The sequence below is a fragment of the Scyliorhinus torazame genome, chromosome 16 (genome assembly GCF_047496885.1).
Source record: "Scyliorhinus torazame isolate Kashiwa2021f chromosome 16, sScyTor2.1, whole genome shotgun sequence".
Lineage (NCBI taxonomy): Eukaryota > Metazoa > Chordata > Chondrichthyes > Carcharhiniformes > Scyliorhinidae > Scyliorhinus > Scyliorhinus torazame.
In genome coordinates this window covers 32,886,104-32,911,179 of record NC_092722.1, presented here as the reverse complement: position 1 = coordinate 32,911,179, position 25,076 = coordinate 32,886,104, and the positions used below count along the sequence as shown (strand labels likewise).

General features: G+C 45.4%; 3 protein-coding genes across 3 annotated transcripts in view; 1 reads left to right on the top strand and 2 right to left on the bottom strand.

Moving 5' to 3' along the window:
- The window catches only part of emc1 (ER membrane protein complex subunit 1), a 50,317-nt gene extending 45,741 nt beyond the window's left edge, over nt 1-4,576 (bottom strand). Inside the window, exons 1-3 of the mRNA XM_072478198.1 lie at nt 4,328-4,576; nt 1,276-1,403; nt 1,107-1,172 (exon numbers count right to left, since the gene is read on the bottom strand). Of these exons, the coding sequence (XP_072334299.1) occupies nt 1,107-1,172; nt 1,276-1,403; nt 4,328-4,416 (283 nt within the window). The 5' untranslated portion in view covers nt 4,417-4,576. The remainder of the gene's footprint in view (nt 1-1,106; nt 1,173-1,275; nt 1,404-4,327) is intronic.
- A 2-nt stretch (nt 4,577-4,578) lies between these two features.
- On the top strand, nt 4,579-9,331 carry mrto4 (MRT4 homolog, ribosome maturation factor). Its single transcript, XM_072478201.1, has 8 exons — nt 4,579-4,764; nt 4,937-4,995; nt 6,220-6,323; nt 8,003-8,084; nt 8,305-8,372; nt 8,499-8,650; nt 8,780-8,856; nt 9,042-9,331. Exons 1-8 carry the CDS (start codon nt 4,737-4,739, stop codon nt 9,183-9,185), a joined length of 714 nt encoding a protein of 237 aa, XP_072334302.1. The 5' UTR covers nt 4,579-4,736; the 3' UTR covers nt 9,186-9,331.
- A 3,398-nt stretch (nt 9,332-12,729) lies between these two features.
- On the bottom strand, nt 12,730-23,160 carry LOC140392683 (aflatoxin B1 aldehyde reductase member 2-like). Its single transcript, XM_072478200.1, is given in 8 exon segments — nt 12,730-13,323; nt 13,610-13,739; nt 18,792-18,891; nt 18,996-19,054; nt 19,056-19,090; nt 19,863-19,967; nt 20,509-20,696; nt 22,829-23,160. Coding segments are annotated over 8 exon segments (1,074 nt in total). The 5' UTR covers nt 23,124-23,160; the 3' UTR covers nt 12,730-13,161.
- Nucleotides 23,161-25,076: the final 1,916 nt, after the last annotated feature.

The window sequence follows — 25,076 nt, the reverse complement described above, 5'->3', positions numbered from 1 at the left end:
AGCTTATCATGCTATGTAAAAAATACCCACAGAAAACAATCTTTGTAAAGTCTGTAGTCATTATCTAATATATTGCTTTTAATTTGACACATAGCAAGGCTGTGTAACAGAAGCTACAGAACACAAAATGATCCCAAACCATGTGTCATTAAAGGAGAGAAAATAATAGGTAGCACGGTGGCGCAGTGGGTTAGCCCTGCTGCCTCACGGCGCTGAGGTCCCAGGTTCGATTCTGGCTCTGGGTCACTGTCCGTGTGGAGTTTCCACATTCTCCCCGTGTTTGTGTGGGTTTCGCCCCCACAAACCAAAGATGTGCATAGAACATACAGTGCAGGAGGAGGCCATTTGGCCCATCGGGTCTGCACCGACCCACTTAAGCCCTCACTTCCACCCTATCCCAATAACCCCTCCTACCCTTTTTGGTCACGAAGGACAATTTATCATGGCCAATCCACCTAACCTGCATGTCTTTGGACTGTGGGAGGAAACCGGAGCACCCGGAGGAGACCCATGCATACACGGGGAAAACGTGCCGACTCCGCACAGACAGTGACCCAGCGGGGAATCGAACCTGGGACCCTGGCACTGTGAAGCCACAGTGCTATCCACTTGTGCTACCGTGCTGCCCACAAAGGGCAGGCTAAGTGGATTGGTCATGCTAAATTTCTCCTTAATTGGAAAACTACATTTTTAAAATTTTAAAACATGGATTGCTGAATTGTGGTGCACCGTGTCCTGCCCCTTATATATGATTGGTCACTGTTGGTTCGCTACAACATTCTGGGGCATTTCTGAGCAATCGATTCAGTTGTAATAAAGTGGGTGTGCCATGGAATTGTTTGTTTCATTGCAGTCTGCCATGAAAGGGTTGGGAACACTGGATTAGAATAAAAGATGCTTGGTCAGTGCAGACAAGATGAGCCAAAGCGCTTCTATTTGTTCTACAAAACAGACCCAAAGGGCCGATTGGCCTCCTTATGCATGTAGGGATTCTATGAATTCAAGCAAGAATTGTCTGCAGAGTCACTGTGAGATTTCACCAATGCTTAGAGAAAGGCATAATATGAACAGTACAAGTTGAATAGAATTGAATGGACTACACCCACCCTGTCCATAGAACAACATCAGATCCACATTCCCCTCAGGACTTTCTTTATCCACCTGACGCCAGACTGCAAATCAAAACAAAAACAGCAATGCGGAGATAAGTGACGGTTTGTTTGTAATCTATCTGAGTAGAATTAATTCCAGCAACGTCAACTCAACAACACTCACTGATTTCGCCATTCCTCAAGTTGAGAGAAGCAATCACGTTATTCTCTGTTGCAACCATGAGTTTCCTTGAGTTCTGTGTGGGTGCATCAAAATGTGCAAACCGAGGCTTTCCAACATATTGCCGTCGCCTTAAAAATTAAAACAGAAGCATTGTGCATTTGACTACAAGAGAATTATAACAGGAATTGTGACTATGGCATTAACTCAATCACAGTACGACACAACATAGAATAAATCATTCAATCCATCACACCTGTGGGTCTCTTTGAAAAAGCCAACCAATTAGTCCCAGTCTCTTACTCTTTCCCCATAGACCTGCAATTCTTAAGAGTATTTATCCAATTCCATTTTGAAAGGGGTGGCACGGTGGCTAGCACTACTGCCTCACAGCTCCAGGTACCCGGGTTCAATTCCAGCCTCGGGTGACTCTGAAAGGAGTTTGCACATTCCCCCCGTGTATGCGTGGGTTTCTTCCAGATGCTCCGGTTTCCTCCCACAGTCCAAAGATGTGGTTAGGTGGATTGGCGATGCTAAATTGCCCCTCAGTGTCCAAAAGGTTAGGTGAGGTTACTGGGATAGGGTGGAAGCGTGGGCTTAAGTGGGGTGCCTCTACTGCAAATTCTATGATTCTTTGAAAGTTACAACCGAATCTTCTTCCATCGCTTTTTCAGGCTGTGTATTTTGCAGTTCATAATAACTCGCTTGTTAAAAAAAAACTCACTTTTTGCCAATTACCATCAATGTGTGACTTACAACATATCGACTCTCCTACCAGTAGGAAGGAACTTAAGCAAGGAGTCAGGAGGGCTAGAAGGGGTCACGAAAAGTCATTGGCAAATAGGGTTAAGGAAAATCCCAAGGCTTTTTACACATACATAAAAAGCAAGAGGGTAGCGAGGGAAAGGGTTGGCCCACTGAAGGATAGGCAAGGGAATCTATTTGTGGAGCCAGAGGAAATGGGCGAGGTACTAAATGAATACTTTGCATCAGTATTCACAAAAGAGAAGGAATTGGTAGATGTTGAGTCTGGAGAAGGGTGTATCGATAGCCTGGGTCACATTGAGATACAAAAAGACGAGGTGTTGGGCGTCTTGAAAAATATTAAGGTAGATAAGTCCCCAGGGCCTGATGGGATCTACCCCAGAATACTGAAGGAGGCTGGAGAGGAAATTGCTGAGGCCTTGACAGAAATCTTTGGATCCTCACTGTCTTCAGGTGATGTCCCGGAGGACAATAGCCAATGTTGTTCCTCTGTTTAAGAAGGGTAGCAAGGATAATCCAGGGAACTACAGGCCGGTGAGCCTTACTTCAGTGGTAGGGAAATTACTGGAGAGAATTCTTCAAGACAGGATCTACTCCCATTTGGAAGCAAATGGACGTATTAGTGAGAGGCAGCATGGTTTTTTGAAGGGGAGGTCGTGTCTCGCTAACTTGATAAGAGTTTTTCGAGGAGGTCACAAAGATGATTGATGCAGGTAGGGCAGTGGATGACTTCAGTAAGGCCTTTGACAAGGTCCCTCATGGTAGACTAGTACAAAAGGTGAAGTCACACGGGATCAGGGGTGAGCTGGCAAGATGGATACAGAACTGGCTAGGTCATAGAAGGCAGAGAGTAGCAATGGAAGGATGCTTTTCTAATTGGAGGGCTGTGACCAGTGGTGTTCCACAGGGATCAGTGCTGGGACCTTTGCTCTTTGTAGTACATATAAATGGTTTGGAGGAAAATGTAACTGGTCTGATTAGTAAGTTTGCAGACGACACAAAGGTTGTGGAATTGCGGATAGCGATGAGGACTGTCAGAGGATACAGCAGGATTTAGATTGTTTGGAGACTTGGGCGGAGAGATGGCAGATGGAGTTTAATCCGGACAAATGTGAGGTAATGCATTTTGGAAGGTCCAATGCAGGTAGGGAATATACAGTGAATGGTAGAACCCTCAAGAGTATTGAAAGTCAGAGAGATCTAGGTGTACAGGTCCACAGGTCACTGAAAGGGGCAACACAGGTGGAGAAGGTAGTCAAGAAGGCATACGGCATACTTGCCTTCATTGGCCGGGGCATTGAGTATAAGAATTGGCAAGTCATGTTGCAGCTGTATAGAACCTTAGTTAGGCCACACTTGGAGTATAGTGTTCAATTCTGGTCGCCACACTACCAGAAGGATGTGGAGGCTTTAGAGAGGGTGCAGAAGAGATTTACCAGAATGTTGCCTGGTATGGAGGGCATTAGATATGAGGAGCGGTTGAATAAACTTGGTTTTTCTCACTGGAACGACGGAGGTTGAGAGGGCGACCCGATAGAGGTCTACAAAATTATGAGGGGCATAGACAGAGTGGATAGTCAGAGGTTTTTCCCCAGGGTAGAGGGGTCAATTACTAGGGGGCATAGGTTTAAGGTGAGAGGGGCAAGGTTTAGAGCAGATGTACGAGGCAAGTTTTTTTACACAGAGGGTAGTGGGTGCCTGGAACTCGCTACCGGAGGTGGTGGAAGCAGGGACGATAGTGACATTTAAGGGGCATCTTGACAAATATATGAATAGGATGGGAATAGAGGGATACGGACCCAGGAAGTGTAGAAGATTGTAGTTTAGTCGGGCAGCATGGTCGGCACGGGCTTGGAGGGCCGAAGGGCCTGTTCCTGTGCTGTACATGTCTTTGTTTGTTTGCACCGTATCTATTCTTCAGGTGGCTCTGTCCAAACACTCTTGAAATTATACCATTTAGTTTTTATTACCTGTCGGTACTCTACTTTCCCAAATGCTTCAGGTTTAATTCGAACTTTTGTCGAATTTCAGTCAGTTGGTGGGGTTTTCAATGAATTCACAACAGTCACTGATTCCACCCCTCTCCTGCCCCGTTTTGGACGGAGAACTGCCTGTTCCCCCGCGGCTCGACCTGGGAGAAAACAAACCTGCCGCTCGCCCTCGGGGCCCTCCCACACCTGGTTTCCAGGGGAAAGCGGGGAACCGGCGGCCCCCCGAGTGACTGCTACAAACCTTCTTCTTCAGAACCCCACCCTCTCAGGAGCGATGGCCTCTCCTCCCAGCGACTCACCAGTCGAATTTCCCGACTTGATCCTCGTAAATCGCCGCTGCAAACTCAAAGAGAGCGAAAAAGAACCAAATGCCAGAGAGAACCACCATCACTGCTCGGTCCTCCAGAATCCCAGAATGCAGTGGGGGAGCTGGGTCCTCCGCAGCCCCAGAGTGCACAAGAGAGCCCGCTTCTCCCAAACGGTGGCAAAGTTTCCTCCCGGCGCCCCAGACTCTGTGACCGGATCTGTTTGGACGAGTCAATAAGCCCGATGGGTTGTTTGGGGGGGGGGGGTTTGCTCTCTCGGATCTGGTTTTTAACCCTCAATAAATGTTCCGGCGGAGTGAAGGCGCCCATAATCCCATAACGCTGCGCGGCACGGGGTCCTGAGCGCACCGAGGCAGCGTGAGCGGCGAGAGACTGAGAGGCAATGCCGCGATCCCGGCGCGACAAGCGGGGTAAGACCGGGCTCTGTCCGGGGCGATGGGCCCCAATCAGAGGGTTTTGGGGAGGGGAGACCGCGATTTGACCGAATCCGTGAGTTTCCACGAACTTGGACTCGGGGCTTAAACGCTCGGTTCCTGCCTCGCTGGTTGAATTGTTCAATACACTTTTCTTTAATTTCCGCAGTTTCTTTGACTAAAACAACAAAGAAAGGATTGCAGATCAAACAGAACCTGATCGAGGAGGTGAGTCATTAATCGCATTGACTCCATTGTAGCAGTAAGAGCGGCGCTTCGGGCCTCTCCCTCTATTCTATTCCATTCTCTGGGTCACAGACGCTTCTCGTCATTTTCCTCACACACACCCGCCCCCCGGTGACGACTCTGGGGAAATCTTTTCCCCGCCTCCCTTCTCAAATACCTTGCACAAATTCCCAACTCTTTGGTTCTCAAAACTTTTCGCTAGCTGTCAATTAGTTTAAAAATACATCCTCACCTCTCTTTGATGCCTTTGTGTCCAGTAAATTTCTCACTCTTCCCCTACCCTGGTACAGCCCATTTTTGCTGTCTAAATTAGGGAGATCTGGCTGGGCTGTAACAAGAATAAAAATAATCCCTGACTTGTCTATAATACTGATTTGTATCCTTGAGCCCGTCCACCCCTCAACTCATCCAAGTGTGAGGAACCCTTGAACCTCTGACACTAAAATTGAGACTTCTGTTTGGCCTCCACACCAATCCCTTGGTTTTCCTTGCTCGCCAAGTTATGATTCCTGCTTATCCCTGTTTTAACTCTAAACCTCTCTTTCTCTCCTAATGTCATCTCTTCCTTTTACCCGAGATACAGAAATCCAGTGACTGCCCCTGCCTCAGCCTGTCATGCGAACCTGCATGGACCCTGGTCTGGCAATCCCTGAAATTTGTAATTTCATCCTTGTGTTCAAATCCCTCCGTGGCCTTTCTGCTCCCCTGTCTTCCCACATTGTGATTGCACATTCAGCTGTCAAGGTGCTAAATTGTAAATTCCTTTGCTAAACTTCTCTTTCTTTAAAGCCTAGCTTTGTCCAATCTTTTGGTCAGCTGTCCTAATATCCCCTTGTGGGGCTGTGTATCAAATTTTGATTGACAATCCTGCGAAGTTGAGAAATGAAATGAAAATCGCTTATTGTCACAAGTAGGCTTCAAATGAAGTTACCGTGAAAAGCCCCTCGACGCCACATTCCGGCACCTGTTCGGGGAAGCTGGTACGGGAATTGAACCGTGCTGCTGGCCTGCCTTGGTTTGCTTTAAAAGCCTGCAATTTAGCCCTGTGCTAAACGAGCCACTAGTTTGGACAGTTTTCTCAATTCAAGTGGTTATAAACATGCAAGTTTTTATATGGTTAATTAATCCTTTAATTAAGCTGGTGGAAAATGGCCAAAGTATGCTGATGTTTTGTATGGACCCTTAATTGTCGTCTTGTCTTTTTAGTTAAGAAAATGTGTGGACACCTACAAGAACGTCTTTGTCTTTTCTATTGAGAATATGAGAAATAATAAACTAAAGGACATGCGGAGTGCCTGGAAACATAGCCGGTGAGTCGCTGGGATTTAAGTCTCTTCCCCCCCCCCCCCCCCCCCCCCCCCCCCCCACCGACACATACCAACTTCAGTAAAATGGGTACTAGGTGGATTAATTTTATTTGCGTCGTGCAGAGGAGGAACCTAGGAACAGTAGTAGGCCATTCAGCCCCTTGAGTCTGTTCTATCATTGAATTCAACTGTGGCTGATATATGTCTTAACTCCACTTAACCTGCCTGATACCTGCTCCTTTGACGGCAACATCTTAACAAAAATCATATCAGCTTCAGTTGTGACATTTCTGTGACCCTCCTGATGAACACCTAATTGCACCTGCCACAGTTTTGCCCACTTAATATATCACAGCCTTTGAAGCTTTTCATTGCTATCTACACTATTTACTGTGCCACCAATGTACAGCTCCCTATTCCTTTATTAAAGTAATTTATGAATATCATGAAAAGAGAAGAGCCCAGTACAGATCCTTGGGGTCATCGCTAACCATATTCTGCCAATTTTGAGTGCGAGTGCATATCAATTCTTCTTAGGCAGCCCCTCAGAGTCGAGGATGACTTACCTCCACACTAAACATGAGTTCTCTGGCGCAACCTACAGTCTCTGTCATAGGTCTGGTAGGTGATGGTGGAGGAGTGGGTGGGTTGGGTGCCTGAGTTACCACGTTCTCCTTTCACTGTCAATGCTTGGCTTCAGCTTGCTGTCAGCAATGAAATCAAGGTGTTTCTTTTCTCCATTTTTGGGTGATCTTGGGCCATGGATTCACAGGTGTCAATGGGGATGTTGCGCTCTTTCAGCAGGGCTTTGAGGTTGGCCTTGAAAGTGTTTCCTCTGACCTGCTGGGGCTCTCTTGCCATGTCGAAGCTCCAGGTAGAGTGCTTGTTCCGGAGTCTCATGTCACACAGGTGGACAATGTGGCCTGCCCAGTGCAGCTGATCAAATGCTTTGTTCTGGGGATGTTGGCCTGAGTGGGAACACTGACATTGGTGCACCTATCCTGCCAATCGATTTGCAGGATCTAGTGGAGACGTCGGTGATGGTACTTCTCCAGGGTTTTGAGGCACATGCTGTACATAGTCCAAGTCTTTGAGCCAGAGGTGGACAGATATCACTACTGCTCTGTAGACCATGAGCTTGGTGCCAGGACTGAGGTTCCTGGTCTTCAAACACTCCTTTCTTCAGGCAACCAAAGGCTGTGCTGGCACAATGGAAATGGCCCTGAACCTTGTCGCCAATGTCTGCCCTTGTTGACAATAGGCCTCCAAGTACGGAACGTAGTCTACGTTGTCTAAGACCTAGTCATGGATTTTTATATCCTGGGGCGGCTCTGCATGACATGTAAGGGCCTGGTTGGTAGAGGATCTCATGGGTGCTTAAGGCCTATGCTCTTGTAGCCTGGATGAAGGAATTGACGATGGCTTGGAGCTCAGTTTCCAAGTCTGCAGAGACGCAACCATCATAGTGTGGAGTTTGCACATTCTCCCCGTGTTTACGTGGGTTTCACCCCCACAACCTAAAGCTGTGGAGAGTAGGTGAATTGGCCACACTAAATTGCCCCTTAATTGGAAAAAACGAATTGGGTACTCTTTTTAAAAAAAAAAAAAAAAAATTTTTTAAACATTTTGCTATCACTCTCTTGTGCAAGTAAGTGTGAAACTTCTATTTTGTGTTTGTGCAGGTTTTTCTTTGGTAAAAACAAAGTGATGATGGTGGCCCTCGGAAGAGAACCAGCAGACGAGTACAAGGATGGTTTGCACAAGGTGAGTTGTCAGTGACTGGATCATGTATGGGATCTGGGACTCGTCTTTGAGCCTAAATTTCCAGAATGTAATCTCAAAGTTTATAGGGTTAACATTCCAGGTCTATCTTTTTCTCAGTTGTGGTGAAAAGTCATTCATATTAAACATTAACCCTACATTGCTTGCTCAGATCCTGAATATTTACAGCATCTGCAGAATCTTATAATGTATTTTCCTCTAGGTCAGTAAACAGTTACAAGGTGAAGTAGGCCTTCTGTTCACGAATCGCACAAAGACGGAAGTGATTGAGTGAGTCTCTCAACATTTTTTCCTGTCGACTTTCTCTCTGACCTGTTCCCATTCTTATTTTAATTCTTTAGCCTTTCTGCAGAGTTCTTCAACACTGTCTGTTGAATCTGTGCTCCAAATCTGTAGGTGGTTTGATCGATACACTGAGTCCAATTTTGCTCGTGCTGGGAATATAGCTACAATGGCTGTTACACTAGATGCTGGACCACTGCCACAGTTCACACACTCTCTTGAGCCACAGCTGCGGCAGCTTGGATTACCAACCACATTGAAGAAAGGTACGGTCATAAGCAATGGCAGCTTATGCAAACTGAGCTTCTTTTCTTCTCCACTATTACATATGAAAGAATAAGATTTGGAACAGTAGGCAGTAGTTGGATTTTACTTGTGTGGTCTCTGTCTCCTAGGCGTTGTCACATTATTGTCTGACTATGACGTGTGCAAAGAAGGTGCCTCACTGACCCCTGAGCAAGCACGTCTTCTGGTGAGTCTTTTTTTTTTAAACTAACTTTCAGAAACTTGAAATTACTGAGAAGCAGCTGGAATGTACCAATGAAATGGGAAAAAATTACCTGCGTATCATAATAAAGCTTTCCAAATTTGCTCTCCTCAAATAATGTAGATATTGGACACCGTTTTTTAATTATGCACTCTCTTTTTCTCTCCCAGAAACTTCTTGGTGTTGAGATGGCGGACTTCAAAGTGACAATAAACTGTATGTGGAATTCCGAGACTGGTGAATTTGAGCAACTGGCAGCAACTGGAGAAAGAAGCAACAAAGAGATTGAGGAGATGGACGCTAAACAGGAGTGACTGGAGGTTCAAGGGCTGCAGTGTGTGTGCCATCAGTAGTAACCATCGGTGACTAATGAGCAATGCCACAAACATTTAGGATATCAGATGTTGCAATAATGGACACCAACTTTAATGTGGATTTTTAATAAAAGTTTGGAACTTTATTGGCTGGGTCTCGCCTATTGGTGGAAGAGGCATGAAATATAGGAGATTAATGGTCTTTACTGACCTCCAGGAAACTGACTGATTTACCATCCTGGTGTTATAGACAAAATAACTCTTGTTTATACAGCTCCTTCCTGAGCCTTTCACAGCTGATGAACAGCTTTGGTGTGTAGTCACAATTGTAGGTGGCAGCCAATTTATGGGCAGCAAGATACCACTATAGCAGTGAGCAAAATGATCCAGATCAGCATTTTGGGGGAGGATGACCAGAATGTCCTGCTCTCGGAAGAGCACCCTAGTATTTTTTCTATCAGTGTTCTTCAAACCCTTTTTTCCCAGAGACCCACTTTTGTCAATTGTCCAACCTTTGCAACACATGCCACGTTCACTTACCTTTTAATGCGAAAGGGGAGCCTGTTTGGTCTTCATGATCTCACTCCAATCAGATTAACAGGAAGAGAGGGCAATGCCCATTATCAGGAGCCAACTTCAGCATAACCAATTCACCGAACCAGCACGTCTTTCTGGATTTTTACCATCTTCGTCAAAATTGAAAATCCAACCTCACCCATGTAGGTCATTGTGAAAGCAATAGCGACAATCTGCTTGTTTTGTTCAGCACTGGATACTCTTGGATGATGCTACTCGAGAATACTGACAATGTTTAGCTTGTTTTTGATGCGGTATCACAGTTCAGGTACAGCAGGTAGTCTTTTCATTTGGAGTCAGCTGTAAATAACTGACTCTGGATCTCCACTTCAAAAGCAATTTTTCACCCTCAACTTGCCTCATTGGCGAGGCAGTACGGTGGCGGTGGTTAGCACAGCTGCCTCATGGCGCTGTGATCCCAGGTTCAATCCTGGCTCTGGGTCACTGTCCGTGTGGAGTTTTCACATTCTTCCTGTGTTTGCGTGGGTTTCACCCCCCGCAACCCAAAGATGTGCAGGGTAGGTGGATAGGCTACGCTAAATTGCCCCTTAACTTTTTTCATTTACAGTACCCAATTATCTCGTTTGCCAGTACCTCCCTGCATGTAAGACACATGGGCTTTGCATCCTTATTTGCATTGGCACAATTGGCAAAACCATGCCTCAATAAATCATCTTTCTACTGCTTTGTTCCCGAGTTAAGTTTCTTATTTGTAGGCTGTTAACCAGGTGCCCTGGAGCTCTGTATGGAGCCAATACTATCACTGCTTTGTCCTGCCCTGCAGTCTCCTGAGCAGCTCTCCAGATTCAGTTCTGAGATCCTGTCCAGTAGACACACTGCAAAAACCATCCATCTTCACGGTTCTCTTCTTTTGCTTACAAGCAGCTAGAAAATAGAAGAAATTCCTCCATGATTTGGCGCCAAAAGCAAGTACAGAGAGGGTGCCTGACCTCGCTGCTGCCACTTCTGACTGGAGGACTGCACACGGTCTTTCCATTTCTATCCATTTAAAAGACGGCCATTCTCAATAAAAATGGCGGTAGCAGCCATTAGTCACTTCTCCCGCGCTTGGGAACACTGCAGCCGATCGATCGCTCAGCAACCCTCCTGGTTGCTACCCACACTTTGAAAAACACTATTTTATACTGTGAGACACAAAGCCAAGATACCAGTTTAACATCAGGGACATAATTCAGTTTATTTATGTAAATCTGAAGGTTGGTGCAGTGGTTAGCACTGCTGCCTCACGGCGCCAAGGACCTGGAGACGATCCCGGCCCCAGGTCTGTGTGGTGTTTGCACATTCCCCCCATGTCTGTGTGGACTCACCCTCACAACCCAAAGATGTGCAAGGTAGGTGGATTGGCCACATTAAATTGCCCTCAATTAAAAAATGAATATAAGACTGGAATAAACAGCTAGTGTCACTAATAATCAGGAAACTACGTGATTGTTGCAAAAACACCATCCGGTTCACTAACATCCTTCGAGAGGAAATCTGCTATCCTTGCCCAATCTGACCTACATGTGACTCCAGATCCACCGCAATATGGTTGAGTTTTAACATGCTCCATCAAAAGGCCAGGCAAGCCAGTCAGTTGTATCAAACTGCTACAGGCAAACAAGCAGTGTGGGTGTACCTACCCACATAGACTGCAGAGATTCAAAAGCTAGACCACTTTCAAGGGTAATGAGGAACGGATAGTAATGATTCAATGCTGGACTTGCTTCCCAAAAAACAACTTAAAAAGAGAAAGCATAACACTCTCATTACTGGCTGCTGAAATTCTGGAATGGACCTTGAACTCCCAACACTGGTTAGTGTGCTGCCCCTCAGCTACAACCGTTAATGTTCTGTAATATAATTGTAAATGTCAGGCAATAATTACACAATGCCCTCAACCCCAACTACAGAGGTTATAGTGACACCAGTGTTGGGAAGGTAACTACAATGTAACCAGTTTTATTTAGCAGTTTCCACTGTAAATGCAAACATAGGATTTTTTTTTAATAAACATTTTATTGAGATTTTTTTGGTATCACAACAACACAATAAACAATGTACATGAAACTATAAACATAGTGCCAAAGCCGTCTCCCTTCCTTACAGGTCCCACCTTTATTAACCCCACCCCCCTTCTGCTGACGATTAATTTTCCGCGACGAACGGTTGCCACCTCCGTGCGTACCCGAACAGTGACCCTCTGAAGGTGAACTTGATTTCCTCCAAACAGAGAAAGCTAGCCATGTCCGATAGCCAGGGCTCCGACTTCGGGGGCTTTGAGTCCCTCCAAGGCTAGTATCCGTCTCCGGCATACCAGGGAAGCAAAGGCCAGAACGTCTGCCTCTCTCCTCCTGGATTCCCGGGTCTTCCGACACCCTGAAAATCGCTACCTCTGGACTCAGCGCCATCTTGTTTTTAACACCGTGGACATGACAACTGCAAACCCCTGCCAACATTTGGACGTGCCCGAAACATGTGGACATGGTTCGCTGCTCCTCCCGCACATTTTGCACACCTGTCTTCCACCTCAAAGATCTACTCATCCGGGCCACTGTCATGTGAGCCCAGTGAACGACCTTAAATCGTATCCGGCTGAGCCAGGCACATGTGCGGACGCGTTGACTCTACTCAACGCGTCCGCCCATACACCATCCTCTTTTCTCCTCCCACTCGCGCTTCAGCTCCTCAGTCTGTGTCTCCTCTGACCCCATAAGTTCCTTGTAAATGTCCAAGACGCTCCCTTCTCCTACCCACCGTCTGGAAACTACCCTGTCCTGAATCCCCCTTAGCAGTAGGAGCGGGAAGGTTGACACCTGTTTACGTAGGAAGTGCGAACATAGGAATTTGTACCAATCTGCCTGTGAAACAAGGACACCAATACATTCTCATTCTAGGACATTCATCTTGTTTCAGCGGAATCCTCCCGTGTGTGATGCAATAGATGATTCAAGCACGAACAAATGTGTAAATGGTCAATCAGTCTTGGTTTTTATTCTCCACCGGAGATCGGTTTGAAACATATTATTTTACACTTTCAGTAATAGCTTTGATTCTGTTTACAGTTTGTGTTGACAGTTCAACTCTCCCAACAGTTGTGAGATTGGAGTAACTAATAAAGTCCTCACAGTTCAATCTTATTTCTCTTGCTGGTGTTTCTGCCCTAGGCTAGTCCTCTACCTGATTCCTTATCACGGGACATGTAACTCAGCCATCTGTATCGGTAAAATAATTTCCCATTGCAGCTTAGCAATTGCAGGCAGTTACCGGAATCATTTCATCCATATCCAGACACATTAATTGATAACTTTGTTAAATCTGGTTCTAAGAACGGATGATAATTATTAAATTCATTATTTCAGTGCGTATATTTTAGAAGCCTTCCTTATCTAGGTCCGTCCTAACGAAAATAATTTGGACAATCGTGTGCTACCAGATTCCTAGCTTCATTAAAGGCCTCAACCACAGCTGGGGCAAGTGGCCCTTCCTCAGACGCAGCCAGGTTTAGTTGAAGTTGCTCCATAGTTGATATCCCAATTATAACTCCATCACCAAGGTCCCCCTGCAGAAAACAAGCAAGACATCAGCTGTTGTAATTATTGTAGGTGAATAACGAGAAATGGCGGTGAATGAGTAGGCTGGAGATTATCCGAAAGGAGAAGGTGGAGAATGAGTAGGCTGAGGATTATCTAACGATGTAGAATGAGAAGGCTAGGCTCCACCTTGTAAACGCTTCTCAAACTGCTCAGTGGAAATCGTTGCCGCACTGTGTTTCCACCGGGCCAAGTTATCACCATGATGGGTTGTCATTTATGACATGAATCACTACATTTTGGAATCGGCCATACCCGGAGTTTGGAGTGATGATACATCCATCTTAGTGCTGCTGCTGTCAGGCTTGGCTTCTCGGAAGTATAAGTTGCATCGATTGCTTTCTTCACAAGATCTAAAGCTCTGAAATGATGCTCTTTCCAATACCTGAACCATTGCAAGAAAAAAAAGTTTACAGTGAGAATAACAGAGAATGCGAAGCTTAGAAATCACTGGAAATCAGTCGGTAATTCAGATACCAAACAACTCATTATTGCAATAGGGGAGGGTTAGAATGTGAAGCCCAATTCTTGGACATCGATACATGTTAAGTAATGGGTTAAGAGTTAAGTAATGCATTAAGAGACATTGCAATTAGTTGTCTTATTTATGTCAAGTATCCAATGATTGATACTGATATGTAAAGGGGCTTCAGGTGGCCCTTGTGTCAGGTGGTGTGTTGTTAGGAGTTTTGTGCAGAGGTTGTGGAAGTGAAATAAATGGTGTTTGGTGAAAAGGAACAGGACTTTTGACTCTTCATACAATGGTAACTAAAACGTCTAACAATGGTAGCAGAGAATGGTTGCTGTGCAAATGTGAAGGTTTGAAAGATACAACTTTTCCTGATCAAACCAAGGAGTGAGTGAGAAGAAAAAAAAAGATACAAGGCTGAACCCAGGATAAAGATGGCTGGATATGACTATCCCCCCTTATTTTCTGAAAGGGAATCGTACGACCAATGGAGAAGTGCAGTAATTATGTGGGCTAAGGTAACTGCTTTGGGAAAGAGAAAACAAGGTATGGCATTGGCTCTTTCTCTACCTTCTCACAGTAAAATCCGAAACAAAGTGCTTTCTGAGCTGGAATTGGAAGAGTTAGACTCAGAAGAAGGTCTGGAGACTCTATTACAATATATGGATAAGATTTACAAGAAAGATGACTTGTTAAGTGCGTATGAAGCATGGTCGGAATTTGATAAGTTCCGGAAAATAGAGGAATTCTCTATGGAAGACTATATAATGGAATTTGGCAGACTATATAAAAGGCTGCAGAAACACAACCTGGAATTTCCACAGTCTGTGTTGGCCTTTAAATTACTCGACTGTGCTAGAGTGAGCAACATGGATAGGCTCCTGGTTTTGACAGGAGTTCAGTTTATGGATGAGGATACCTTATTCGATCAGATGACAAAAACTTTAAAGAAGTTTCTGGGTAAACATTCAATTACGATGGCTCTGATGACTCGAATAGGTCAGCCTGCTTTAAAGCAGAATATGGAAGATACACTACTAACAGGATGGCAAAATTGTACGGCTACGAACAGGGCCCAAGACTATAGAAGGAGATCGAGACAAGGAAATTATGAAGACAGAAACCCAGTTAGAACTTACAATAGGAAGATGAACCTCAGAAATGCACGGGGCATGATAATTCGATGTGACTCTCAATACCATTATGCTTTCAATTGTCCAACTCGTTACGATAAGAGTGTTTGAAGCGACATGACACGGAAGAGTCAGAAGAGGAAAAAGATAGTGTTCAGAGAGAAGACATTGTCCTATTAACAAGCGGGTTTAAACCGGTAATATGGGTGTTGGTTGTAGAATCCTTCAATTGTGCTGTATTGGACAGTGGCTGCACATCTACTGTGTGTGGAATTAACTGGTTAAAATGTTACCTGGATTCCTTGAATGCTGAAAGTCGTAACAAGGTTAAGGAATTTGAAAGTTCCACAAGTTTCAGTTTTGGGGATGGTAATACTCTGAAGTCGCTGAAAAGAGTGGTGATCCCTTGCAATATTGCCGGAGTGAATCATTTCATTAGCACGGATGTTGTATCAAGTGAGATACCTTTGCTTCTGAGCAGACCGTCGATGAAGAAAGCACACATGAAACTGGATATGGAACAGGATAAGGCATCAGTGGGCAGCACGGTGGCACAATAACACAATTGCTTCACAGCTCCAGGGTCCCAGGTTCGATTCCGGCTTGGGTCACTGTCTGTGCGGAGTCTGCCCATCCTCCCCGTGTGTGCGTGGGTTTCCTCCGGGTGCTCCGGTTTCCTCCCACAGTCCAAAATGTGCAGGTTAGGTGGATTGGCCATGATAAATTGCCCCTCAGTGTCCAAAATTGCCCTTAGTGTTGGGATGGTTACTGGGTTATGGGGATAGGGTGGAGGTGTTTACCTTGGGTAGGGTGCTCTTTCCAAGAGCCGGTGCAGACACGATGGGCCGAATGGACTCCTTCTGCACTGTAAATTCTATGATAATCTATGAAACAGTTTTTGGAAAGACGGTGGACTTACAATTTACACAGTCGGGACACTATTGTATTCCATTACTGACAAATAATATTTCAAGTAGAGTGGTTAAGGATGTGTTAATGGCAGTTGAAAATGGGACTTTAGCTGATAAAAAGTTTGTTGTATTAAAACCGCATAGGCAATTTGCACATCCGCCTCATCGGAGGCTGAAAAATTTATTAAAGGATGCAGGGGTAAGGGATGAAGACTGTACTAAACTGATAGAACAGGTTAGTGATTGCTGTGAAGTTTGTAGGAAGTACAGAGGGACACCAGCACGACCAATAGTAACCCTACCTTTGGCCAGGGATTTTAGCGACATTGTGGCTGTGGACCTTAAGATCTGGGATAAGGCCATTTTTCCGAAAGGACAACTACCAAAAGTTGGTACAAAGATGACATACTTGCCTGAAGGGTCTAGACAATGGAAGGATGCAACTGTTATTAGAGCAGGGAAGGCCACTGGAAAGTATAAACATTGGTTGAATGTACAGCATTCAGGGGAGGGAGTGAAGACAATGGATTGGGAACACAAAGTTCAAAAATGGAGGTCACAGAAACGCAGTGCCAGTTCAGATAGTACATCGGATAGTGAACAGGTCCGCAGGAAAAGGTCGAGAATTTTGAAAGGACATCCCACAGCAGATAGGAAAGATCAAGCAGTACCAGTATAGAACAAGTTACCAGGAGGGAGAGGGGACGCAGTTTATCAAGGTCTCGGAACATGAGTAAGACTACGAATACTAATAGGAGTAGAAGCCCAGATGCACGTGAGATTTTGGAGGCTTCAAATAAATTATTTGAAAAGTTATCAAAGATGCTAAACAGCAAGAACTGCATAGTTGGAGTGAATTTGGGGTATACACGGAAGCACCGGATAGGGGACAAAGAGCTCTGTCCCACAGTTGGATTTGCACGGAAAAGGTTCTTCTGGATGGAACTTATAAGGCAAAGGCCAGGCTTGTGGCAAGGGGATTTGAAGAAAGCTTAGATCAGGATTTAAGGGTAGATTCACCTACAGCAGGAAAGGTTAATTTTAAAGATCTTTTAGCCACAAAGGCATGGGAATGCAAATCTATAGATATGAAAGCTGCCGTCTTGCAGGATCATCAGCTCCAGAGAGACATTTTTCTCCGTCCTCCTAAAGAAGCAGCTAACACAGAATGCGTATTCTGGAAGTTGAACAAATGTGTATGTGGTTTAAATGTTGCATCTAGAGTCTGGTATTTTTCGGTAAGGTCAGTTTTGTTAAAGTTAGGCTATTACCAGTTGAAAGTAGATCCGGTAATGTTTTACTGGCACTATAAAGGAACCTTCCTGGCATCTTTATGATGCATGTCAAATAATTTTTGTGGGGTGGGACTAGTGATTTTGAAGCTTTTGTAATCTCTGGTTTGAGGAAAGAATTCAGGGTCGGAAGTCAGGCTTCCGGTGCATTTAAATGTATTGGACTGGAAATCGGACCGTCTAAGTTAGGGGCAACTTTACGTCAGCAATCTTATTTGGAAAGCATCAGCCCAATAGCAATTAGTCGGGGCTGAGATTTCACAAAAAGATGCAAGGTTTCAAAGATGGAAAAAGAGCAACTGCAAAGTTTAATTGGGCAACTGAATTGGTTAGGTAGACAGACTAGACCAGACATGAATTTTGATGTCTTAGAGTTGAGTACAAAAATGAATGATCCCAAAGTGGAAGACATAACAAGAGCAAATAAAGCGTTTGGCCAAACTAAAAATGCAGGAGTGTGTTTTGAGGTTCCCGGTTTTAGGTGACCTTAGGCACTTGAAATTCATAGTTTATAGTGATGCGTCCTATGCAAATCAAGCACAGGAGGTTTTATAATTTTCCTCTTGGGGAACAATAGTAAATGTTGTCCTCTTGTGTGGGAAACAAAGAAAATAAGGAAAGTAGTCGAAAGCACTTTGGCTGCTGAGACGTTAAGCTTTGTAGAGGCGGTGGATATGGCCTTTTATATATCTCAGATATTGACAGAAATTTAACTTTTGGATATTGTTTCTGTGATTTTTTTTTCTTCTTCAAAAAAATGTGAAAAAAGGGAAATTGCGTGTGTGTTTTTGAGTTTCTTTAAATTTTGTTTTCACCTAATTATTTTTTTCTCCAAGGGGAGACTGTTAAGTAATGGGTTAAGAGTTAAGTAATGCATTAAGAGACATTGCAATTAGTTGTCTCATTTATGTTAAGTATCCAATGATTGACACTGATATGTAAAGGGGCTTTAGGTGGCCCTTGTATCAGGTGGTGTGTTGTTAGAGGTTTGTGCAGAGGCTGTGGAAGTGAAATAAATGGTGTTTGGTGAAAAGGAACAGGACTTTTGACTCTTCATACAACGGTAACTAAAATGTCTTAACAATACATAGAAGATAGGAGCAGGAGGAGGCCTTTTGGCCCTTCGAGCCTGCTCCGCCATTCATCACGATCATGGCTGATCATCCAACTTAATAGTCTAATCCTGCTTTCTCCTCATAGCCATTCTCCCCAAGTGCTATATCCAGTCGCCTCCTGAATATATTCAAGGTTTTAGCCTCAATTCCTTCCTGTGGTAATGAATTCCACAGGCTCACCACTCTTTGTGTGAAGAAATGTCCCCTTATCTGTCCGAAATGGTTTACCCTGAATCCTCAGGCTGTGACCCCTGGTTCTGGACACACCCATCATTGGTAACATCTTCCCTGCATCTACCCTGTCTAGTCCTGTTAGAATTTTATAAGTCTCTATGTGATCCCCCCTCATTCTTCTGAACTCCAGCGAGAACAATCCCAACCTAGTCAATCTCTCCTCATATGACAGTCCCGCCATCCCTGGAATCAGTCTGGTAAACCTTCGCTGCACTCCCTCGAGAGCAAGAATATCCTTCCTCCGAGAAGGAGACCAAAACTGCATACAAGTTGCTGAACTCACCTGTTTCTGTAAGCCTCAGCCCAGTTGTTTCCAAAGAAGCGGCCGGTGGGCTGTTTCTCATTTTTGTCTTCAAACTGGTATTTCCCGGTCAGTAGCCCACCTGCAGCAATGAACCACACAGAATATAAACTATTCCTCAGGACAAATTCAGTAAACGTTTTGCTTCTGTTCTGACATTCATCCATTTCTGGGACGATACTATACCTGCAAGCGGGTTGTAGGCATAAAATCTCATCCCAAAATGCCGGAGACAGGGTAAGAGTTGTCTCCACTTGCTGGGTGGTGGCATTGTACATTCCCTACAAACAGAAGTAAATTATTCCAGAGAAAATCATCTATATTTGGAATACACATCCAACTGGAAAAATGGGCATTAGCTACGGCACGTGACTCTCGGAAATTTAGCTTTGTGGTCAACAAATGGCAACCATATAGTGCCTTTTACAACCACCAGGCATCTCAAAGTACAAGACTTGCCCATCCCTAATTGGCATTGAGAAGATGGTGAGCCACTTCTTGAACCGCTGCAGTTCGTGTAGTGTTGGTACACCAACAGCGCTGATAGCACTATGGACGTAATAAAATGCTACAAGGCACAAAACCTGACACTGAGTCACACAAGCTGATGTTAGGGGCTGTAACCAAACCCTTGGACAAGAAACATCTTAAAGGAGGAAAGAGAGGTAAAGAGGATGCCCAGAAAACCAGAATTGGGGGGTCTGCAAACAGCTTGGGGAGGGGGGGCAGGAAAGAATGAGATTACAGAGATATAGAGGGCGAGGCCATATAACATTGTAAACAAAAATGAGAATCTTAAAATTTGGCAAAGCTGAACCAGAAGCCAATGTAGGTCAGTGGGCAGAGAGGTGATGAGTGAATGGAACTTGGTGTGAATTCGGGAACAGGCAGCAGATTTTTGGATGGCAGGTTTGGTGACAGTGGAACATACACATTGTCAAAAAACAGAAGTAACCTCCTAAGTAATCCACGGATACATCTCAGGATAAATATCAGATGAGCAAATAACTAAAAAAGCTTCAGCAAGTTGGATGTTGCCAATCCTTAACATACCTGATAGACTGTGGGAAGGACCCAGTTTTTATATTTACAGATTGAATACACCTCTGCCACTTCCCATGAAGCATAGTTTGAGAGACCAAACTCCTTAAATTTCCCCTAAAAAGAAATCCACATTGAAACATTCTGCTTTTTACAAGTTATTTCACAGTAGCAAGAACATCGAACACCAACTGCCTCATTCATGAAAACCCTGCCCTCACCACAAAATAAAGCCAAACAAAGATTCCGCATCAGATCATCACAGAAACTGCTCAAAGCATTTTCTACACTTTATGTCACTCTAAAGAGCATGACTGTTTTATACCTTTTTTACAAGACCCAATGATATAAATCATCTACTGGCGTTTGGCTGTGACCCAAGCAGATCGCCCTGCTCCTCTTCATAAATCGTAATGGGATCTTTAACAGCTGCTGAGTAAGAAAGTTAGGATGAGGAACTAACCTATCTAAGGGTAGCACTTCCAAGTATCTTGCACTCTCTCATACTGCACTGTTCAATATGCTGTGGCAAATTAATCAGACAGTGCTTTCATTAAGATGGCAGACATGACAAGCCAAATAGCTCTCATTCTCCAAATTCCTGGCCTGCTCTGCATGCCCACAGCCTCAGCGTTATATTTTAATATCCACATTATACTTGTTGGTGAAGTTCCTGACAGGCAGCCAACGTTTCTTCAACTGGTGTCTCATGGTCTGGAGCATGAAGGTAGAGGATCTCAACACTCTTTCTTTGCAGACGTTCCAACGATGTACTCAACTGACATTGGACACTCTCTGCTTTCAATGTCTTCCCATCCCATGGGTTCACTTTGGTTGTGATCTTAACTTTAATGTACAGAAAGAAACCGGAATCAGTGCAAAATCAAGTAAGAAAAAAACACAAGGGAAATGAGAGCTGACGTCACTGGCACATACAAAATTCTGAAGGGCCTTGGCAGATTAGCTCATTGGTAGGTTAGCAATGTGCAAACTTCACACGGACGGTGACCCGGGGATGGGTGTCATGTGAGAGTACCTTTAAGAAATGGATGTTTATAAATGGGTGTGTATATAAATATCTGTAGTGAGAGTACCTTTAAGAAATGGGTGTTTATTACTGCAGTGAGATCAGAGAGTGGGTGGAGCTGGGCTGTCTGTCAGCTTTTTACTTTCATTTTAGGCTGTTTGCTGCAGGGTGTGTTTTAGTTTCGTTTTCAGAGCTAGATAGCTGCAGTCACAGCCAGAAGGGGTATTAGTCTCTCTCTCTGTAATCTAAAGATTGTAAATCGATCCCTTGGTGATTTAAAACTAATAACTGCTCTCAGTTGGGACTTTAACCTGATGTGCCTCTGTTAAAAGTTTTGTTTTAAGTCTTATGCATGTTAAAAGGACAGCTTAAGCATTTCTTGGTGTTTGTTGTGTTCTTTGGGGGATGTATTTGAATTGATGGTTGCTAAGATGTTCACTGTATGTTTTAAAAAGGTTAACTTGAGTTCATAGAATAAACATTATTTTGCTTTAAAAAACGTTTCCATTCCTGCTATACCACACCTGTAGAGTGGGCCGTGTGCTCCCCATACCACAATCTATTAAAAGTTGTGGGTCAGGTGAACTCCATGATACAGTTTGTGGTTCTCTAAACCCTGACCCATAACACGGGATTGAACCCAGGTCCTCGGTGCGCCGTGCACCACCATGCTGCCCTGAATGAAAGGCAACCTCGAACTGCAACGTTAACTATTTCTCTCCCCACGATGCTGCCTGACCAGAGTATTTCCACATTTGTTTGTATTTAGTTCTGATATGGAGAGTGTGTCCAGAACATGGGGTCAGTCTGAAGATATGGGGTAGACAATTTAGGACAGAGATTAAGAGAAATTTCTGCCCCCAAAGAGTGGTGAGCCTGTGGAAATTGTTACCACAGGAAGTAGTTGAGGCCAAAACATTGTATGGTTTCAAGAAGCAGTTAGATATAGTACTTTGTGCAAATGGGATCAAAGGATATGGGGGAAAATAGGTTATTGAGTTGCATGATCAGCCAGGATCACAATAGAATTTATTTACAGTGCAGAAGGAGACCATTCAGCCCAAGTCTGCACCGGCCCTTGAAAAGAGCACCCCCACCCAAGACCACACCTCTACCCTATCTCCGTAACCTAACCTTTTTGGACACTTAAGGGCAATTTAGCATGGCCAAACCACCTAACCTACACATCTTTGGACTGCAGGTGGAACCCAGAGCACCTGGAGGAAACCCATGTAGGCACGGGGAGAACGTGCAGACTCCATACAAACAAGCCGGGAATCGAACCTGGGACCCTGGAGCTGTGAAACATGTTAACTTCTGTGCTACTGTGTCGCCCCATGATTGGCGGAGCTTGCTTGAAGGACCAAATGGCCTCCTCCTGCTCCTATTTTTTCAATGTTTCCCCTGGCTGCAGCATCTGGAACTCAGGGATTGATCATTGAGCACGGTAGGATTGTGGATAGCACAATTGCTTCACAGCTCCAGGGTCCCAGGTTCGATTCCGGCTTGGGTCACTGTCTGTGCGGAGTCTGCACATCCTCCCCGTGTCTGCGTGGGTTTCCTCTGGGTGCTCCAGTTTCCTCCCAGTCCAAAGATGTGCAGGTTAGGTGGATTGGCCATGATAAATTGCCCTTAGTGTCCAAAATTGCCCTTAGTGTTGGGTGGGGTTACTGGGTTATGGGGATAGGGTGGAGGTGTTGACCTTGGGTAGGGTGCTCTTTCCAAGAGCCGGTACAGACTCGATGGGCCGAATGGCCTCCTTCTGCACTGTAAATTCTATGATCTATAGGATGTGGGTGCTCTTTCATTGAGAGTATTTAAAGTTGTGACAGACAAATTTGGGGTCTGAGGACATGAAGGAATAATGGGGAGTTGAGGTGGAAGATCACCCATGATCAGCAGGTAGGCTGAGCCGAATAATTTAGTCCGGCACCGCAGGGCCTGGGCTGACCTTTGTGTCCCAGTCCCATCGAGCCCATGATCTGCTCCGAGCGCCCCTCTGTGTACATGAACGCGCCGTCCAGCTCGTCGTGCCCACGTTCCATGAACGCGCACACCATTGCCGCGCATTGTTTGGCATCCACGCGTCGTCCAAACTCCATGGTTCCGAGAGCGGTTCGGGGCCGCGACGCAGCAGAACTGGACATGATGCGAGAAACGAGAGGCTGCCACACTGACACAGGGCGCAAAGCGACAGCGACGCCCAACATGGCGTCCAGGGCTCCGCCGAGCACAGTTCTGAACATTGCTGGAGAATACACAGGAGACCCAACAACTCCCAAACCCCGCCCACGCGAGGGCACGCCGCAAACCCCGCCCACGCGAGATCACGCCGCAAGCCCCGCCCACCCGAGGGCACGCCGAAAACCCCGCCCACCCGAGGGCACGCCGCAAACCCCGCCCACCCGAGGGCACGCCGCAAACCCCGCCCACCCGAGGGCACACCTCAAACACTGCCCACCCGAGGGCACGCCCCCAAACCCCGCCCACTCCAGGGCGCGTCGCCAAACCCCGCCCACCCCATGTTACGTCACCAAACCCCGCCCACTCCATGAAGCATACCACAGTCCTGCCCACTCCAGGGTGTGGTCCCCAAACCCATCGTGTTAAATATAGCACTTGGATCAAAGGATATGGAGGAAGACATGATTAGACTATTGAGGTGCCGATCAGCCATGATCATAAATTATGCGGAGCAGAGCCGAATGGCCTCCTCCTGCTCCTATGTTATTTCTAACCGTGCCCACTCGAGAGCATGTCCACAAACTCCATCCACTCCAAGCGTTGCCAAATCCCACTCCCGGGGGAGGTTGAACCCCGCCCACTCCCGGGAACGTCTCCAAACCCCGTTCAATCCCAGGTACTTCATAGAATTTACATAGTGCAGAAGGAGGCCATTGCGGCTCTTGGAAAGAGCACGCTACCCAAGGTCAACATCTCCACCCTATCCCCATAACCCAGTAACCCCACCCAACACTGAGGGCAATTTTGGACACTAAGGGCAATTTAGCATGGCCAATCCACCTAACCTGCACATCTTTGGACTGTGGGAGGAAACCAGAGCACCTGGAGGAAACCCACGCAGACACGGGAAGGACGTGCAGACTCCGCACAGACAGTGACCCAAGCTGGAATCGAACCTGGGACCCTGGAGCTGTGAAGCAATTGTGCTATCCACAAAGCTACCGTGCTGCCCCGATTCTATCGTCAATTCTAAAACCAGTGATGCAAATGCCATTGAATGTCAAGTACTCAGAGTTATCAGAAATGGTAATTGCCAGTCCTATGTGAAGGAAAATGTTTTTTAATGAAAAATACAGTGCAAAAGAGGCCCTTGGCACGTCAAGTCTGCACCTACGCATGAAAAACACCTGAACTGCCTACCTAATCCCACTTGCCAGCAACTGGACAGGGAGGTACAGAGGCTGAAGAGTTTAGGGAAAGGATTCCATAACTGAGGGGTAGGCAGAGCGGAGTGTTTAAAATCAGAGGTACACAAGAAGCCAGAGTTGGAGGAGAACAGAGATTTAAATGGGCAGTTGGGCTGGAGGAGGTAAGGAGGGAATTTGAAAGTGAGGATGAGATTTTAAAATCCAGGGTATACCGGTTAATGTAGGTATGCAACTGGATGGAAAGTCATTGAAGTGGCTAAAGACCAGTACATTCCTAAAGAACAAATGTCCACGTATATAGTAAAGCAACACCAACAATATGGAGATAAGGTACAAGAAAAACTATCAAGCAACCTGAGAGAAATATAGAAAGCAACAGAAGAAAATAAGAGCTTCAAAATTGGAAATAGCTGTTCGATTGAAAATGTAGTTGTCGGGACTTCCGGTGGCGGCTATGAAGGAGTAGGTCGCCCAATTGGTGGCTCCCGCTCGGGTCGGAACTTTGGACCTTTTTCCCCGATTTTTGTCAGATCTGAAGTGGAAAATTGATGTTGGATGCAATTGTGAAGAGGAATCTTACATCAGTGCATGGTAAAGCGGACCAGGAGAACTCGCAAAGGAATAAATAGGCGAACGCTTGGGCTGAGGCTGCAATGGGAGAAAGCATGGCGGAGGACCAGAGTTCTGGCTTGACGACCCAGCGGTCGACGGAGCAATTGATGCAGTTCATACAGGAGGGTTTCGCCATGCACAAACAAGAATGCTTGGACCCGATTAAGGAGTCGATTGCATGACTGGAACTCAGAC